The sequence below is a fragment of the Ranitomeya variabilis genome, chromosome 7, assembly GCF_051348905.1.
Source record: "Ranitomeya variabilis isolate aRanVar5 chromosome 7, aRanVar5.hap1, whole genome shotgun sequence".
NCBI lineage: Eukaryota > Metazoa > Chordata > Amphibia > Anura > Dendrobatidae > Ranitomeya > Ranitomeya variabilis.
Genome location: NC_135238.1, coordinates 220404807 through 220424270, shown reverse-complemented (window position 1 = coordinate 220424270; position 19464 = coordinate 220404807). Strand labels below are relative to the sequence as shown.

Sequence of the window (19464 nt, the reverse complement as noted above, 5' to 3'; positions counted from 1 at the left end):
GTTTATTTGAAAAACAAAACAATTAAATCTTTAAGACACTTAAATCCAATTTGCATAATAATTTGGAACACAGTGTATATATATGTCATTGAGACACATATCTATCTATATAATCGTCTAAGGGGTACTTCCGTCTGTCTGTCTGTAACAGAAATCTCACGTAAGTGACAGGCTTAGTCAGGCCCCTACTCTCCTCCAGTCAGTTCCAGTGTGTCGCCCCATCTTGGACCAACTTTTTACTATTGATGCTGCCTATGCAACCCTTCATTACCCCATATCCCACCGCTACACGGGAGTGGGAAGAGAGTGGCCAAGTGCCAGAATAGGCGCATCTTCCAGATGTGCCTTTTCTGGGGTGGCTGGGGGCAGATGTTTGTAGCCAGGGGGGGCCAATAACCATGATCCCTCTCTAGACTATTAATATCTGCACTCAGTCACTGGCTTTCCCACTCTGGCGGAGAAAATAGCGCGGGAGCCCACGCCAGTTTTTTCCGTGATTTAACCCTTTATTTTAACAGCTAGAGCTCCCAAATTTTGCACACACACTACTAACATTATTAGTGAAGAATTTGTAAAAAAAAATAAGGGATATGAGATGGTTTACTGTATGTAAACCATGTCTCATATCCTGTTGGGTTTGATAAGGAGTTAGCAAAAGCCGGCAATTGAATTACCGGCTTTTAAGCTATCTAGCTCTGTATGATTATATATATATATATATACACATACACACATATACACACACACACTGTATATATACTGTATATATGTTTTCACGAATATTTGAGCCCATGGATCTATTCTATGTCCATTTTGCAAGCTTGCTAGAAAATCTCGTTGTACGGATGCCATACGGATTACATACGGAGGTTTACATGCGCAAAATACGCAGCCACACCTTGCCTACAGATGACATACGGAACACTGTTTTGGGATCATTTCTGCGTATTACGCCTGTAAAAAATGGACCTTATTTTCATACGCCAAGTGTGACGCCGACCTAATTCAGATACAATAATTATTGACTGCACAAAAACAAGTGTCTAGTAAGTGCTGGGCACAGCGAGCGGCATGGTACTGGAATTACTGCTTTGCCATTATACAGTATGTACTGTCATCTACAAATACATGATGGTCACATGGACGGGTGCGGTGCAGTTCTTACAAGGAAGTAAGCATGATTTATATTTTCTTAATCTGAGAAAACTCGTTTAAGGACTCAGCCTATTTTGAACCACAGGAATGTTTTCATTTGTAATACTGATTTTTTTTTTCAATAGATACATATAAGGCCTCATTCACACATCCATGTTGCACATATACGTTGTGTCCAGTTTCTTCGTAGATGGTACATGTACTGGTATGGTGCTATTCACAAGTCCGTGCTTTTTCACAGACTGTGTGTCAATGCAAAACTCATGTCATTTTTCTTCAGTATCACAGATGAAAAGGACAGATACAAGTTTATGAGTTCATGAAAAATATGTACAGCACATGAATGGTAGCAGTGTACAATCTGTTTGCTATATGTGTTTAACATTAAAAGGTATAGCAGAAGCTTTGTCATTTACTTGTCCGTGAAAAATACTGATGATGCACTGACCAAATACTGATGATACCAGTACTATTTTTTCACAAACGCGTGAATGAGGCCTAAGATGGATATTTATTTCACACGGTTTACCGCAATGGAAAATATATTTTTATTGTTTGAATATTAATGTTTGCATGGAGGAGACCAAATGCATATAGATTTTTTTTTTACTGTTTTTAATGCTTAACACATGATTTTTGCTTTTTTTTTATCCAGATATACCCTAACAATTATTGAATGTACAGACAAGTCGGGTGGGCATGCCTGCGTGGATATAGAATATGTCTTTCAAAAGAGATTATATATATATAGCGCCCCCAGTAGGGCAGTGGGGTACTCGGTACCGGGCCCTTCGGTTCTCGGTGGGGATGTCACGGTGGCTGACCCGGTCCGTGGCCCTAGAGACGTCCGTTGTGAATGGGGGAAAGGTCTTTAAAGGGATAATGTTCGTGATGCCACCTGTGGTATTCGGTCAGGGTGACCGACGCTGCTTAGGGGTCCGCTGGGGTGATGTTATGGCAGCTAGATGGTGTACCTTCCCACAGGTGAAGTGTATCCCCGGGGCTTCCCAGAGTGTAGATGGTGATGGTGGACGATGTAAGGCGCAGTGAAGAACGAGGAAGAAGCAGACTTAAAGCAGTAACTTTACAGTGCCTAGTATTGCAGATCGTTCTCATTCACTTTTTGCAGTCTCTTTACCTTTACTGAAGGCTTCAGCATCCACAGTCCAGGGTACAGACCACAGGGTAGGCAGAGTCCGGCCGGTCTGAAGGCAAATCCAGAGTCCCCTTATCCAGGTGGAAATCAGTAGCCTTCCTACTAGCGCCTGGATGTTGTAGTACCTCCCTGCTGAGCTTCTCGGTAAGGTCCTCACAACTGATGTTGGTGTTCTAGATGTTATGTCTCTTTCTCTGTCCCCCTGATGGAATGGATAGGACAAACCCGTATGACTGGTGGCCTGAGGCTTTTTACAGGGACTCTATCAAGCCCCGGCCTCCACAAGTTGCCACCGTGCGTCCTGGGTACGGGTCGGGCAGGTAACGTGGAATTACTTGTCCTGCCAGTCTCTGAAGTAACGCATAGAGATTCTTACTCCCTCGGTATTCTGGCTACCGGATTCTGCGCCTCAGAAAGGAGGCAGCCTTTTGCAGGGCAGAACTACTTCTGGATTCTTCTCCTTGTGCTATGACTTTGTTTCTCACCCTTCGCAATACAATTCTCTTTCGTGTCCTTTCTTAGGATGCTGCCACACGTGGGGCAGGCGCAGCTCCGTGGCCTTCTCTCTAGGCCTCTGACAGGATCCCACCCCTGTCAGGGACCCCTCTGTCTGCAGCTCTTTGATGTTCCTCCTTCCCCTCTGGCTGCCCGACAGGGTGCTGCCTGGGTGAAGCTCAGTCAGCTTCTGCCTATCTTCCTATCCAGACCACCAGTTTTACCTAATTGTGAGGAGTGTCCTAGTAATAGGAGCGTAGCTCCCCTGGTGGGTTGGAGTGTGAAGTGTGTTGTGTGGTTTGTGATACCTGGTAAAGAGATCTCTTTTATTGCCTTCAGACGTAACATCACTCCCCCCTAGAGGAGAATGGTATTACTGCAACGACCAGGACTCTGGGGCACTGCACTTACACATATACACATACACGCACACATATACTGAATCTTTACATTTGACCAGCTTCTACATATTTTTTCCAGTTAAATTTGGCACAAATTGAAAGTGCTGCAAAGTCTTTAAATACCTTACCAAGATATGTATGACAATCTTTTTCTCACATACTGTTTTACTGCTGTGTTTCAAACACTATCTATATCAGTACAGTTTATTAACTAATTTATAGCTTATCTCCCTATATCCATGGCTAAGCTGTGCTATCCAGATTAACGCAAAAATGGCTGCTATATTTCCTGTCTCTGCTTTTATACTGTCTCTCCCTCCTTATTATGTGTGCTATACCATGCAATGTAATAGCTGTAATGTAATGCCCGAGATCATGTGAACTCTGGCTGATGCAGTCTTCCGTAATTTATAAAATAGCGGTTGCCATTTTCACCTCAAGCAAAATCGCAAATTGTTCCTTTTCGTGGGTTTAATTTATGTAGCATACCTGAGGTCCTGTGCCATCCTCTGCTCTTATTAGAGTATTGAAAGAAACAGATGAGAATCCAGTCAGCGAGTGACCGAAGGTATACAAATCACATTCTTTCAATCACGTGAACGCTCAGTTGTGCTTAAATAATAGCGGGGAATTCTGACAGTGTGCACTTTGCACAGTTATTGTAGAAATTTATCTTGATCTCAGAAAACACCTTAAAAAACCCATTGATAACTAAAACCTTTTTCACTTTCATTTTATACGAATAAAAGCAGACTTAAAGCAGTAACTTTACAGTGCCTAGTATTGCAGATTGTTCTCATTCACTTTTTGTTTTATTACTTGTTGAATTTGCATAAACGCTGTTTTTTTTCCTACTTTTATCCTAAAGAAGAAAGTGAAAATGAAAATGGAAACCTTCATAAAGAATCTCTTTCACTTTTCAGAACTTTTATGAGACTCTGTATCCAGCATTACGCTTCATATGTAAAGGAGAACATCCGGCTCTGAAGCACTGCTCAGTTCTCAAGGTGAGTTTACATTTCATAAAGACGTACTGTGGAATCTATGTGTCATGTTTAGTATTTGGGCTCATGCTCACTTGCGAGAAACTCGGATGAGTCTCACATTTTAACAACCGGCACTGCACCTGGCACAGAGGAGCGGAGCGTGCGGCTGCATGTATTCCTATGCGGCCGCACGCTCCGATCTGAGTGCCGGCAGCAGCGCCGGGTATTAACATGTGAGACTCATCCGAGTTTCTCGCAAGTGAGTATGAGCCCTTTAAGTGGATAAAGCCCCTTGGTCCCAATTCAAAATCTGTAGCAGAGATCCCACTTTCTCATAATATGGTAATAATCTTAAGTATAACAAACAAGTAGTAGATGTGTCGGTAACATGCCACACCCAAAACCAAAGTCTGCGGCCCCAATTCATCATTGCCTTTGTGCCTGTTTTTGTGTAGTTTTGTTCCTTTTTTATTGGTTTATACCTGATTCATTATTCCATTTGCGCCTGGCTTTAAAGTCTCTTTTATATGTGCTTGCCGGTTCTGGTTTTTTTACCACTTTGTGGGCACCAGTTTAGCGATTCCTGATGTCTTCACCTGATTCATCAATTGCAACCTTTATAAAAAGTCGTAAAACTTATTGCAACTCTATTCCAATTCTCCCCTGGTGTTGTGTTGTTTTATGCATTTTACTCAAAAGTCGCATCTCTTGTGACATGTTGAGAAAGAGGTGATTTTTTGCTCAAAAAGTCATAAGAAATCATTAGTGACAGAAAAGAAACCTTTTGACCTTTGCACCAAATTCATGAACCGCGTGCGCCATTTTTATAAACTTGGCACAATAAACATCAGTGAACACAACAAGAAAAAAGAAAAGTGACAAAAAATGCAAATTATTAATTGGAGCCTCTATAACTAGAACAAGAAGATGTGTGGTAAAATCACTAGATCAATCCAATCTAAAAAAAAAAAAAAAAGATAGCTGAAAAATATAAAAAATGTAATTACGTACTACAATGAACAAAATGCATTTCAAATCAAATAAAAAATGCATCAAACTGCAACATCAGAGCGTGGGTCTCACAATAATGTGTCCTATCCCACACCTCCCAAAGTACCAAAATATAAGAATCCGCATACGGTAAATATATTGGGAACACAAACCAGAAGAGAGAAATTACATTAATATTAGATATTTGGTCATTCATCCACCTAATAAGTGATTTATGTCTGTTTATGTGGAGTCCCATCTCCTGTTGTTGCACTTTGCTGTGTTTGCTATTTGTATTTAAAAATGCTCTGTTCATTGTGGTACACAGATTTATTTTTTTTAGATTTTGTTTTATGCCCTCTGTTAGACTAGATGGACTAGTGCCTTTGCTACACATCGTCATTTTGTTTTTGTTTCGCTAGTGTGAACATTCTCCTATTTTGAATGCATACCAACTTATACTCCAGTTTATTTTTTTTGGTTAAGTTTCATGTTTCTGCACTCAGTCCAGGTAAGGCCTCTTTCACATTTCCGTCGGTACGGGGCCGTCACAAACCGTCGGCCCGATGTACCGACAGACGTTGTGCAAAATTGTGCACAACGTGGGCAGCGGATGCAGTTTTCCGACACATCTGCTGCCCATTATGAAGTCCGGGGAGGAGGGGGCGGAGTTCCGGCCACGCATGCGCGGTCGGAAATGGCGGATCCAATGGACGAAAAAAACGTTCCCTTGAACGTTTTTTCGTTACGACGGACCGCAAAAACACGACGCATCCGTTGCATGACGGATGCGATGTGTGGCCATCCATCGTCAATAAAAGTCTATGGCAAAAAAACGCATCCTGCGGGCACATTTGCAGGATCCGTTTTTTTACCAAAACGACGGATTGCGATGGATGGCAAAAATCAGAAGTGTGAAAGAGGCCTAAGGGTGCGGCTTCCCTTTCTTTGAGCTGGAGGACGTTACATTTATATAGCTTCCAATTGCTGCGTATCCATTTTGGAGACCCATTAATACTCGGCCCTTATTCACATTGTTGTCACTTTGATACATGGTAAGGTTATAATACTAGTTGTTAGGATTATCTGGATTTACGTACACCTTGGCCCAATGGGATGGCTTTTACACTTTTTTTTTTTATCTAAAACGTTGTTTAGTGAGTGACCTATGTTATTTATATGCACCACTGCTTTTACTTACAGCAGGGTATATGTTCATTTTGTTAATAATATTAGTAATCTTTATTTTTATATAGCGCTAACATATTACGCAGCGCTTTACAGTTTGCACACATTATCATCGCTGTCCCCTATGGGGCTCACAATCTAAATTCCCTATCAGTATGTCTTTGGAATGTGGGAGGAAACCGGAGTGCCCGGAGGAAACCCACGCAAACACAGAGAGAACATACAAACTCTTTGCAGATGTTGTCCAAGGTGGGATTAGAACCCAGGACTCCAGCGCTGCAAGGCTGCTGTGCTAACCACTGCGCCACCGTGCTGCCCATGTGTTTGTCTTAAGTATTATTAACAGTAGTAACGTAGCATGACTTCTCAAAATTGTATGTTGACCATAAAGTGGTGTTTTGCGTAAAGTGCCACTCCAGCATGCTTTTTTTTCTTTTTTTTTAATTGCACCACAGGAGTGGCGCTTTAAATGTAATTCCCTTGCCCCGGTCATATACTCCCTTTCTGCCATTTTCATCCATTTTCGCCGCAGCTCCAGTGTTTCATAGAGCTGCGCGGAGGTCACAGCAAGTCTGTACTGTGAAGATGTTGGAGTGTGTTGTGAACTCTGTTCTTCGGCTCCCTCTTGTGGTCACAAGTGGTACTGTGTGAGTGCTATCTTTGGGCTCCCTCTGGTGGCTCTTTTTGTCATTCTGCGGGTCTGTGGCTGGGATCAGCTGTCTCGTTATCTGCTAGTTGGTTTCCTATTTAGCTCACTTGGACCTTCAGTTGTTGCCTGCTGTCGATGTATTCAGTGCTATTCTGATCTCTCCTGACTACATTCGTTATCAGTCTCTCCAAGAGAAGCTAAGTTTCAGTTTGTTCATTTTTTGCTCATCAGTGTTCAATATGTTTCTTGTTAATGATGAGTTTTGTCCAGCTTGCTAATATGTGATTTCCTCGCTTGCTGGTAGCTCTAGGAGGCTGGGTTTCTCCCCTCACACCGTTAGTTGGTGTGGGGGTTCTTGAACTCTCAGCGTGGATATTTTGTATAGGGTTTTCTACTGACCGCACAGCTTCCTATCTATCTTCTGCTATCTAGTGATTAGCGGGCCTCATTTGCTAAATCTGTTTCATTTCTACGTTTGTATTTTCCCCTTACCTCACCGTTATTATTTGTGGGGGGCTTTCTATATCTTTGGGGTTATTTCTCTGAGGCAAGTGAGGTCTTTACTTTCTCTCTAGGGGTAGCTAGTTTCTCAGGCTGTGTCGAGACGTCTAAGAATTCTAGGCACATTCACCGGCTACCTTTAGTGTGTGCGGTTAGGATCAGGATTGCGGTCAGTCCAGTTACCACCTCCCTAGAGCTCGTCCTATGTTCAGTTACTTAGCTGGTCAGTTCTGTGATCCTCAGCCACTAAGGATCATAACAGGAGTGTATTTGACTGGGGTTCTGCGGGCTTAGATTTAAAGCGCCACTCCAGAGCTCAAACGAAATAAATTGTTGGAGTGGTGCTTCAACAATCTGCTATGCACAAAATCTGTGAAAAACACAAATTGTAAATAATAAATTGTTAATCCACTGAAAATACAGTACATTCAGCATGACAGCAAAAACAAAATGTTTTCCTATATTTATGTATCTGACTACTGAAATAGAAGAAAAAATGCCAGCAACCACAAAAATAAGTGGATTAATACATTGCATTTATTATAGTATGTAAAAAAAACAAATGGGAAATTAAAAATACATACAAAAGCTGAGACTCCAGGTCTACTCGTTTCGAGATGACCATCTTAGTCTCGAAACGCGTAGACCCGGTGTCTTATTTTTTGTGTATATTTTTAATCTTCCCTTTGGATTTTTACATACTATAATAAATGTAATGTTTTAATCTATGGTACTTACTTTTCTGGTTGCTGGCATTTTTTTTCCTTTTTCATGCTTCATATACTCAGGAATTGGCCTGAGGCTGCCGTGCACCGCACCCTACTTTTGAGATATTTTTCTACCCAGTGATCTGATGTTTCTGTTTCGCTTTCATTCTGAGGCAGCCATCACACTATCAGTATTTGTCAGTATTTTACATCAGTATTTGTAAGCCAAAACCAGGAGTGGGTGATAAATACAGAAGTGGTGACGTGTTCCTATTATACTTTTCCTCTATTTGTTCCACTCCTGGTTTTGGCTTACAAATACTGGTGTAAAATACTGACCAAATACTGACCGTGTGACGGCAGCCTAATAGTGTCCTAATACTATGGGCAAATATTACTACTATATCTAATAAGGGTTGTCCCCTTTCAGAAAAAGTTTTCTAGCCATCTCATTTCATTGCAAAAGAAAAAAGAAAAAAATAACCATGCTTTACTTACCCTCCCCAAGGGCAATGTTGTGTCTCCAATGCCTCCCCGGTCTCTGATCAGCTGCAGTGGTGACTTCATGTTAACAGCACTGCGGACAATCGCAAGGCTCAGCAGTTTTGCCAATGTAGACAGCACAAGACTCTGAGTTACTGGGTTAAATGGCACAAGATCACTGTGGCCAGTAACAGGCTGCGGTGGCCAGTAATGGACTGTGGTAGCCAGTAATAGGCTGTGATGGCCACTTGTTCTAGATGGGACTGCAACCCTGAAAACAAAGATTAGAATGGAGCAGAGAGTGCTCGGAGCGCAGGGGCTTCAATAAGTAATATTTATTTTTTGTATACATCAGAAAAGTTAATATAGTAGTGATTGAATTATTTGAAATATTGGGATAATGGTGTCACTGGAATGGGTTAAGTCGTAAGTATGGTTTAATTAAGATTGATTAAAGGAGTCTGTCATTCTTTCAATTAAAGGACTTTAGTCTGGGTGTGTGTGTGTTTTTATACAATGTGACTATAGGGTTAGTAATGGAGGCATCTTATTTACACCTCTCCATTGCTAACCTCTGGGTTTGATGTCACCTGACAATACAAAGGTGGCATCAACCACACCAACTATTACCCCACTTGCCACCGCAGCAAGTGGGAAGAGCGATGCTAAGTGACAGAATTGGCACATCTTATAGATGCATCTTTTCTTTTGTGGCTGAGAGCTGATGTTTTAACCCTGGGGGCAGTATCCATGGCTCCTTCCTAGGTTATTAATATCAGCCCGCAACTGTCTGCCTAGCCTTTGCTGGTTATTAATTATAGGGGGACCCTACATCTTTCTTCTGAGGTCCCCCATTTTATTAGCCAGAAAAGGCTAAGCATACAGTTGTGAGCTGATATTATTAATAGCCTGAGAAGCTCCATGAGTATTACCCCTTTCCCAGGCTATAAACATCTACCCCCAGCCATCGGCTTTCCCTCTACTGGTTAAGAAAATTATGCTGGAGCCCACAACATTTTTTTTCAGAAAAATAATCTTTTAATAATTAAATACATGTACAGTAAGCTCCACACGCAGTGTACTATTTGTATATGGGACTGACATCTTTATATACCTTCTATTCTATGTGTATATACTGTATGTAGCCCATCTATTCTATCCTGCCAGGTCCTGCGGTGATTTTACTGTACGCGGCTGCTGAATGGCCAGCTTTTCATATCTATCTATATGTTTTTAAGAATATTTCCTTTGAAAGCGATGAGTAAATGACATAGAGCAGGGGTGGGGAATCCTCTTTCGGCCATGGGCCATTTGGATATTTATACCATCCTTTGGGGGCCGTACAAATTCCGCCCACAAAGTACATCCTGACTGTGGCACTGGTGTCAGGATGTAATCTTTCATTGCATACCCTTCAGCGTTCAGTAGTGAACACTGCATCTGTGTGCTAACAGAGCAAGAAGAAATGAGCTTGTTGTAATCAAAATACACCTCCCTGCCCAAGAATGTGGTCCCTAAGAATCTTCCCGTGGGCCTGATAAAAGGTAATCGAGGGCCGTAAATGGCCCTGGGGCCTGAGGTTTCCTACCCCTGACATAGAGAATTGCTCTATGTAAAAGGTCATGTTAAAATCGCATTGCAATCAGATAGCAATTGCACTGCAATCGGATGTAAATCGGACTCTAGGTGTGAAAAATCGGATTGTACTCGCATGAAAAACGCATGACACTTGCATTATACTAGTCCGACTTTGCAGGAACAAAATCAAACCAATTTTAAAATCACTAGTGTGACTCCAGCCTACCGCTGAATCTTTGCGGTTTCTGTTGTTAGAACATGGACTCTCATATTTAGGAGGAGATAATCCAGGGCTGCTGGGTTCTCCATAGGAAAAGTTTGTCAGTCTTATACACTGCAATATTTTTTATAAACTCACAAAAGTAGGAAAACTGAGGAAAAGAGACTTGATTTTTCTAAAAAAAAAAAACATTGATAACTAAAACCTTTTTTCACAAATTCCTGACTTATCTCTATATAAAGGTCATAAGTTGCACACAGTTGTCCCAGAGCTCCCTCTGTTGGTATTCCATGAGAAGCAGGCTGAGAGATGGTGGTAAATGTGTCTTAGCAATTTTTTCCATAAGTCTGATACACTATAAGAATGATCATGTTTCACATTTTCAAGGTTTTCTGTAACTTTCCATGTGAGCTTGGTAGAGTGTTTAGCCTTCTTACTGGACTGTGGCTGAAGATCCATAGTTTCTTCATCTGATTGTGAACCTTGCAAAGTGTACCTTTCTCTTCAGACATGACGCCTCACAGACAGAATTAATCTGTATACAGATGTAGGACTGCTGGATTCTAGCAGAATCTATGCTGGAGGAGACTGAGCTGTGATGGCTTTAGACACAGTGTTCATTTCTTCCATTCTGACAGCATTACCTTCTATGTCTGTGCTCTACCTGTACACAAGCTGTAAACTGGATTCACAAATGTATCTAGAAGATGTCTTTTTACTATTCTGACTCCATAACTAGGCTGCGAGTGTGGAGCACGAGACAACATTTTTATGGATGTCTGTATTTAACCAGTACTCGGACAAAGTGATTTCACCCGATTGTTTTTTACGCAACTGCAGAGACATGTATGAAAATTCCAGAAGTTTTATTGTCAAACTGAACTCTTCTATTATGCAATTGCAGTAACAGCAGTTGTAGCGGTTGCAGTAAATAAAAAGATGATTCTGAACCAGAGATGTGCAGATATCAACCTCTTAACATGGCTGGGGAAGAAGGGAGGGATTACTGACATCAGAGCTGGGCTACAGGAAGAGAGGGAGGACAAACTTCTAAGGCTGCTTTCACACTAGCGTCGGTACGGGGCTGTCGCGCTGCGTCGGCTCGACGTACCGACGCATACTGTGAAGAAAATGCTCTACGTTGGCAGCGGAAGCAGTCTTAAGACGCTTCCGCTGCTTTATTGTAAGGTCCAGGGAGGAGGGGGCGGAGTTTCGGCCGCACATGCGCGGTCGAAAATGGCGTCCCGACGCACAAAAAAAGTTACATGTAACTTTTTTTGTGGCAGCGGTGCGCCAAAACACGACGCAACCGTCGCACGACGGTTGCGACGTGTGGCATTGCGTCGCAATGCTAGTCTACGGGGAAAAAACGCATCCTGCAGACAACTTTGCAGGATGCGTTTTTTCTCCTAAACGACGCATTGCGACGTGCTGCCAAAAACGCTAGTGTGAAAGTAGCCTAAAAGGCAAACTTGATTGCATAGCAGTGTAAGAGCAATAATTCAATAATACAATGCTATATGGTTGCCAAGTCGTGAGACTTGACATTTTTCTTTATATATTTGACTAACTTTTTTTCTGTTCATGCTAATGTTATTTGCTGTTGATGCTCTTTCAGGTATTGTTTTAACACAATAACTACTAATTGAAATCTCGGTGAAAACCGACATCATGAGCGATATAGTGGTGTGTGAAGCTTCCGTGAAGTTGAAAAAGGGGGACATCACCAGTGAAAGTACAGACGCCATAGTAAATTTAACAAATGCAAAGCTTAACCGCAGTTCTGGTAAGGAGCTTTAACAAACAATAACAATTGTTGGATCTGCTGTATTTATTTATGAATAACATTAATAGGGGAAAATAATAAGGTATTTATCAAGTTTTGCATTAAAAATTTAATTGGATATTTAATTGGATATTACATCTAAACACTGACCACATGTTTAAAGCTTTCCCCATCGCATAGAGTTATAGAGATCTTATTAATGCTTTCCTAGGGTACAGTGGGCACGGTCTTTGGCCTCAGGAATTTTGAGCCATAGTCAGGGCAGTATTTAGAGTTTCTGCTGCCCTAGGCACTTTTAGTGCTGCCTCCCCCATTGTTGAGTATGACACTATCGGCAGTGACTTTGGCAAAAATCGCTGATGTGAAAGGAGCCTTTTCCAGCAGATCCGGCAGTTTTCCCGCATCTGCCGCGTAACGGATCACTTACGGCAACACTGCGTTTGGCCTCATTCATTCCCTATGGGACTTGCGGACATGTGCGGCACTTGCGATTTTGCAGCGATCCGGCAAATGCGGTACTTGCAGCAATGGAAAAAAAGACGCTGCTAGCAGTGTTTTTTGTATCACCGCAAGTGCAAAACCGCAAGTGCCGCACATGACCACAAGTAGCCATCACTACCTGTCCCTGCACCTTGCTAGCTCATCCCTCTCTGACCTAGCAGAGGTGTATCTAGGTTTTCTGGCACCCGGGGCAAGAATACATTTTGGCGCAGCCCCCCCCCCCGGACATATGCGATTTTCACACTTAGTCATGTACCCACGAGCCGCTCTCCCTAATGCTCTCAATGTTCAGTGAAAAACTGAGAGAAGCAGAAGAGAAGCTCGTTGTCACAGGACCATAAGTATGAAAATTTGCATATGAGTGAAGTGTCCATGTGATGACTACTGGAACCTGCAGAGCTGAATCCTGACATCGCAGCTTCTGAATTCTCACAACTCATGCACTGCTCACTTTTAGGATTCTCCCTTGCCAGTGGACGGTCATGTCAGCACAAGCATGTGATTTATATACTTCTGACCACATTCTGACAAGACGTGCCCGGCCTCACTCAGTTCATTTTCACTGACGGAGGCCACACATGTCTAGTCAGCACATGACCGCATGTATGTAAATCCCCAGCACGAGAGAATCCTGACAGTGTGCAGAGCGCACTGTGAGAAGTCAGAAGTCTGCAGTCACAAAGAATGACTGCAGACTCAATACAAACCAGGACATCCCCTCTAATGCTCATAACATAAATAAAAACATGAGAATTAGTTAGTATCACAAATAACATTTACATCCAGGTACCTGATAGATGACGTTGTCTCTGGAGCTGTTCTTCTTTTCTTCATCTTGTCCAAACCCCATGATGAGTTTTCTCATCCACAGCCGTCTCTGCAGACTTCCATCTTCTCCGCTCTTTTGCAGAAAATCTCCACATGACGCCCTTAAAGATACAAGTGTCATTATAATGCTCCTGAATAAAAAATTGCCCCTCACTATATTGTCTGCACAAAATATGACCCCCACACTGTCCCTCTTATGGTACATGCTCTTCACACTGACCTCTCCTTTCCATACCGGACCCCCCTTCACACTGTCCTCTCACAGTGTCCCCCCTATATGGCCCAGTATTTATACTGTACTCTCTCATCACACTCCCCCTCCTTGGTATACTGTCCCCTCCTGGCTGTGCCCTTACACTGTCCCCCCGTGCTACGCCCCTACTACTCAGTTTCTATTCTGTGTCCACTCACTTTTTTCCCACCATCCTCACACTATTCCCCTCCCTCCTCATACTGCCTCCTCTCCCCGTCCTCCCATCCTGTATACATGGCTCTCCCATCCTGTATACATGGCTCCTCCATCCTCCCATCCTGTATACATGCCTCCCCCATCCTGTATACATGGCTCCCCCATCCTCCCATCCTGTATACATGGCTCCACCATCCTCCCATCCTGTATACATGGCTCCCACATCCTCCCATCCTGTATACATGGCTCCCCCATCCTCCCATCCTGTATACATGGCTCCCCCATCCTCCCATCCTGTATACATGGCTCCCCCATCCTCCCATCCTGTATACATGGCTCCCCCATCCTCCCATCCTGTATACATGGCTCCCCCATCCTCCCATCCTGTATACATGGCTCCACCATCCTCCCATCCTGTATACATGGCTCCATCCTCCCATCCTGTATACATGGCTCCCCGTCCTGTATACATGGCTCCCCCATCCTCCCATCCTGTATACATGGCTCCCCCATCCTCCCATCCTGTATACATGGCTCCCCCATCCTCCCATCCTGTATACATGGCTCCTCCATCCTCCCATCCTATATACATGGCTTCCCCATCCTCCCATCCTGTATACATGGCTCCCCCATCCTCCCATCCTGTATACATGGCTCCTCCATCCTCCCATCCTGTATACATGGCTCTTCCATCCTCCCATCCTGTATACATGGCTCCCCATCCTTCCATCCTGTATACATGGCTCCTCCATCCTCCCGTCATACTCACCTTTCTCACATCGCGTGGCGCTGAACTTCCTGGCATCTCTGTCCCGCCGCAGCTTCTTCCTGTGTGAGTGAGCGGTCACGTGGTACCGCTCATTAAGGTCATGAATATGCGTCCATATTCATCACCTTAATGAGCGGTACCACGTGACCGCTGAGGACAGGACGAGCTGCCGGCGCTGAGACGGAGTTGCAGGCACCGCTGGAGGAGGGTGAGTATAACGTCTTCAAGGAGGTGGGGGGGTAGGTAGGTAGGGGGCGGGCGGTTGACTCTGGACCGGACTTTATAAAAAAAAAAGAAAGAAAACTTGCTCATCCGCATCCTGGCGCCCTCAGCACGTGCCCTCAAGTGCCTAGTGGCGAATACGGCCCTGGCCATAGGTATTCACATCCATTTTAGTTACATTGGAGCGTGAAAGAGGTTGCAACATGAATCATATGTCGCAGGGTAGAGAGAAGCTCCTGGGGACCCGCCTGTCCGACTACAGTATTCTTCTGTTCGGCTTGGTCTCCATTATGCTTTTAAAGTATGCAGTGTTTGAGTCCAACATACCTGGATGAAATTGTGTAGTCAGTGTTTGATACATACTGCCGGGGAATCAGGCAGAATGTATCAGTTTTCACATTACCTTTAAGAGTGCAACACTTACACTATAGAACCAGGCTTAATTCAGAGATAAGCAATATAACCAAGCTATCCACGCAAGTAGATCTGATACTATAAATTAACTTGATTCTTTTTTTGTATTAGGTTAAACACCTTATAATACTGAGCAACTGATTCTTTTATGCATTGTGATATGGAAGCCATTTTTGCAAAATAAAAAAATAACAGGAAGTGTGGTTTGGTCATATTACACTTTTTGTCATATATTACAAAATAAACTGCATACATTATCATCTTGGACCTTAATCATAGGCTGGTGTACTTACTGTATTTTAAAAATCCATATCAGAATAAGATGTATAATCCTGATCTTGAAATGAGCATTTTATGAGTCCAACTATGAGGTGAGAACTAATGAACCTGACTGATAGCTGCAGCTTGTAGTGAGCAGTGTGAAATCTCAGCAGCAGCGGGGAGGAGGGACACTGAGGCACTGTCAATCAGACTAACTGCGCAGAGATTGAGGTTAAACCTTCACAAAGAACTATGCCATTCTGACAAGGAGTTTCTTGGAAGGGTACACCAGTCTAAGCAAATTTAAGATCTATTTTATAATAAATGCACTTTGTAATCTGGTGATACACTTTATTAGCTGTTTAATAGGTGACAACAAATTGCCATTCTTTCAGAATGTTGTAAGAAATATGATAGCCATATATAAATAATTTTTTTTATATTATTTTAGGTGTATCTAAAGCCATCTTTGATGCAGCAGGTCCTATCATAAAAGAAGAATGTGAACATCTAGGTATATCAGCTTGCCTTCTATATTACTACCTTTTAGTGCGAAAAAAAAGTCCCAGTTCCGGGACAGGTGTGTAACAGATATATCAGGATTTTGAATTACTAATTGAACATTTTAAAATTGTTGGTGTCTGTGGTGGAAACAGACTGAGAGCTGACCACGTTCGGCTCATCACTTAATGACATGAGGTTCCCAATTAGCAATTGTTTGCAGTTTACCAAGTTGTGAAATATTTGAGCAGCAAAGACGTTTGACAGCGCTTCAGGAAACATCGGCTTCTGCGAGTGAAATGCTTATGTATAGGTAGAAGGTGGATCCTCCCAGTCAATTCCTCAGGTGGGCCCGATGTACAGATCTGTCCCTTACGTTTACATTTGACATATCCAATTCTGAGATGATTGATGTTAAATTATCAGCTGTAAAAAAAAAAATAAAAAAATTGTGATATTCGATCAAGAACATTCAACATGTCTGATTCCTCTTTTCCACGGTTCATTTGTCAGTGGACAACCACACATATAAAATAATCTGCCGGCACTACCAGAATTTTGATTAGCGACAATAGATCCCTATAAAAAATAAAATCATCAGTGATTTATCATTTTTGTTATTTGCTTTTACAATTGTGAAATATTTACTTTTGTTCAGCTAAACTCCCCAATGAAGGCTACGTTGTCACCTCAGCTGGAAATATGAAGTGCCGCAAAATAATTCATCTAATTGAAGTACAATCACATAACATTGTGGCCTCGGTGATGAAAGCTCTTAAAGCCTGTGATCAAAACAAAGTGGCGACTATAAGTCTTCCAGCAATGGGAACAGGTAAGTAATGTTTTTTCAAGCTGAAATATTAGCGTATTCATGTCAATGTATTTTTCTCTTTTGTTCATATGTGTTGAAAGAGCATGACAGAAAAAAGTAATGAATCAAAATAACATCAGTGGAACCCAACACACCCAACTGTAAGCCAGTGTGGTCCATTAGGCACCGGTAATGCGATGGATCTGGCACTGTCATGGTTTCTGTTTGACTCAAATCATAATGTAAAATGAGCCCCAGTCAAACTGGTAAAATGAGCCAATGTGTATTTATGGTGTTGATTTCAGTTGGCTGCCTGAACAAATGTGCAATGAAATATTGGGTGCCTGGGCGTCAGCAACCAGCATGACCCTGGAGAAAAGACCAATATGGTTTTCAATGCTTCTATCTTCTCTGTATTCACATACAAAGCACTCTGCTTCCTTTATTGGTCCGAGATGGGTAGGAGGGTAACTAGATCCAAATCAAACTGAAGGATATGTAAATATGACACCCCAGGGTCCTGGTTGTTACAGTGGCATTGCTTTCCTCACGGGGAGAGTGATGTCATGCGTGGAAGTGAAGGAAGATCTTCAGGTAAACACAAGCATACAACATGTTCACACTCCAGGCCAGAAGGGGGAGCTCTGATCCAGCTTGTGGGTTGTTATGATCCGGTGACCTTGGAGCCGCATGAAACTTTCTCTGGAGTAGGTGGAAACTATACTGACCGCAGATCCTAAACTAACACCGCAACTAGAAGTAGCCGTGGGGTGTGCCTAACAAACCCTAGACACCTCGACACAGCCGGAGGACTAAATACCCCTATAGATGGAAATAGGAATACTACCTTGCCTCAGAGCAGAACCCCAAAGGATAGGCAGCCCCCACGAATATTGACTGTGAGTAGAAGAAAAGACACACGCAGGCAGAAAACAAGATTTAGCAAAAGAGGCCACTCTAGCTAAATAGGAAAGGAAATGACAGAATACTAGGCGGTCAGTATTAAAACCCTTCAAAAAATATCCACAGCAGATAATACAAAAAATTCCACAATCTAACTAAAGACGTGGAATGAATATCTGCAACCCCAGAGAATCCAACAAGACTGAGAAAATACTGACACATTCTAAGCTGGACAAGAAAACACAAAAGAATAGCACTGAATCATGAAGCACACAGCATGTGTGCCACAGAAAAAAAAACAGACACTTATCTTTGCTGATTTGGCAGAAAGGCAGGAGGAACCAGGCAGAGGTCCAACACCTCCCAACAACAATTGACAACTGGCAAGGACTAATGGATCCTGCACACCTAAATACCCCAGTCAGAACTGCAATCAGCAGAAACACCTGACCAGGACTGCAACTCAGGGACAACTGCACTACCACCTACCACCACCGGAGGGAACCCAAAAGCAGAATTCACAACAGTACCCCCCCTTGAGGAGGGGTCACCGAACCCTCACCAGTGCCCCCAGGCCGATCAGGACGAGCCAGATGAAAGGCACGGACCAAATCAGCAGCATGGACATCAGAAGCAAAAACCCAAGAATTATCCTTCTGGCCATAACCCTTCCATTTGACAAGGTACTGAAGCCTCCGCCTCGAAAAACGAGAATCCAAAATCTTCTCAACCACATACTCCAACTCCCCATCAACCAACACAGGGGCCGGAGGATCCACAGAGGGAACAACGGGCACCACATATTTCCGCAATAAAGATCTATGGAAGACATTATGGATAGCAAAAGAGGCCGGAAGCGCCAATCGAAAAGACACCGGATTAATAATCCCAGAAATCCTATAAGGACCAATAAACCGAGGCTTAAACTTAGGGGAAGAAACTTTCATAGGAACATGACGGGAAGACAACCAGACCAAATCCCCAACCCGAAGCCGGGAACCAACACACCGACGACGGTTAGCAAAACGTTGAGCATCCTCCTGAGACAACACCAAATTGTCCACCACATGAGCCCAAATCTGCTGCAACCTGTCAATCACAGAATCCACACCAGGACAGTCAGAAGGCTCAACCTGCCCAGAAGAAAAACGAGGATGAAAACCAAAATTACAAAAGAAAGGCGAAACCAAAGTAGCTGAACTAGCCCGATTATTAAGGGCAAACTCGGCCAATGGCAAAAAGGCCACCCAATCATCCTGATCAGCAGACACAAAGCATCTCAAATAGGTCTCCAAGGTCTGATTAGTTCGCTCGGTCTGGCCATTTGTCTGAGGATGAAATGCAGAAGAAAAAGACAAATCAATGCCCAGCCTAGCACAAAAGGCCCGCCAAAACCAAGAAACAAATTGGGAACCTCTGTCGGACACAATATTCTCCGGAATACCATGCAAACAAACCACATGCTGAAAAAACAACGGAACCAAATCTGAAGAGGAAGGCAATTTAGGCAAAGGCACCAAATGAACCATCTTAGAAAACCGGTCACAAAC

At 42.9% G+C, this 19464-nt stretch overlaps 2 protein-coding genes across 2 annotated transcripts in view; one reads left to right on the top strand and one right to left on the bottom strand.

Annotated features, from left to right (window-relative positions):
• The window catches only part of NMI (N-myc and STAT interactor), a 67657-nt gene extending 51160 nt beyond the window's left edge, over positions 1-16497 (bottom strand). Inside the window, exon 1 of the mRNA XM_077272983.1 lies at positions 16429-16497. Within this exon, the coding sequence (XP_077129098.1) occupies positions 16429-16482 (54 nt within the window). The 5' untranslated portion in view covers positions 16483-16497. The remainder of the gene's footprint in view (positions 1-16428) is intronic.
• Positions 4032-19464, top strand: part of LOC143784561 (protein mono-ADP-ribosyltransferase PARP15-like) — an 82573-nt gene continuing 67140 nt past the window's right edge. The window contains 4 exon segments of the mRNA XM_077272982.1: positions 4032-4214; positions 12128-12295; positions 16151-16213; positions 16859-17032. Of these exon segments, the coding sequence (XP_077129097.1) occupies positions 12181-12295; positions 16151-16213; positions 16859-17032 (352 nt within the window). The 5' untranslated portion in view covers positions 4032-4214; positions 12128-12180.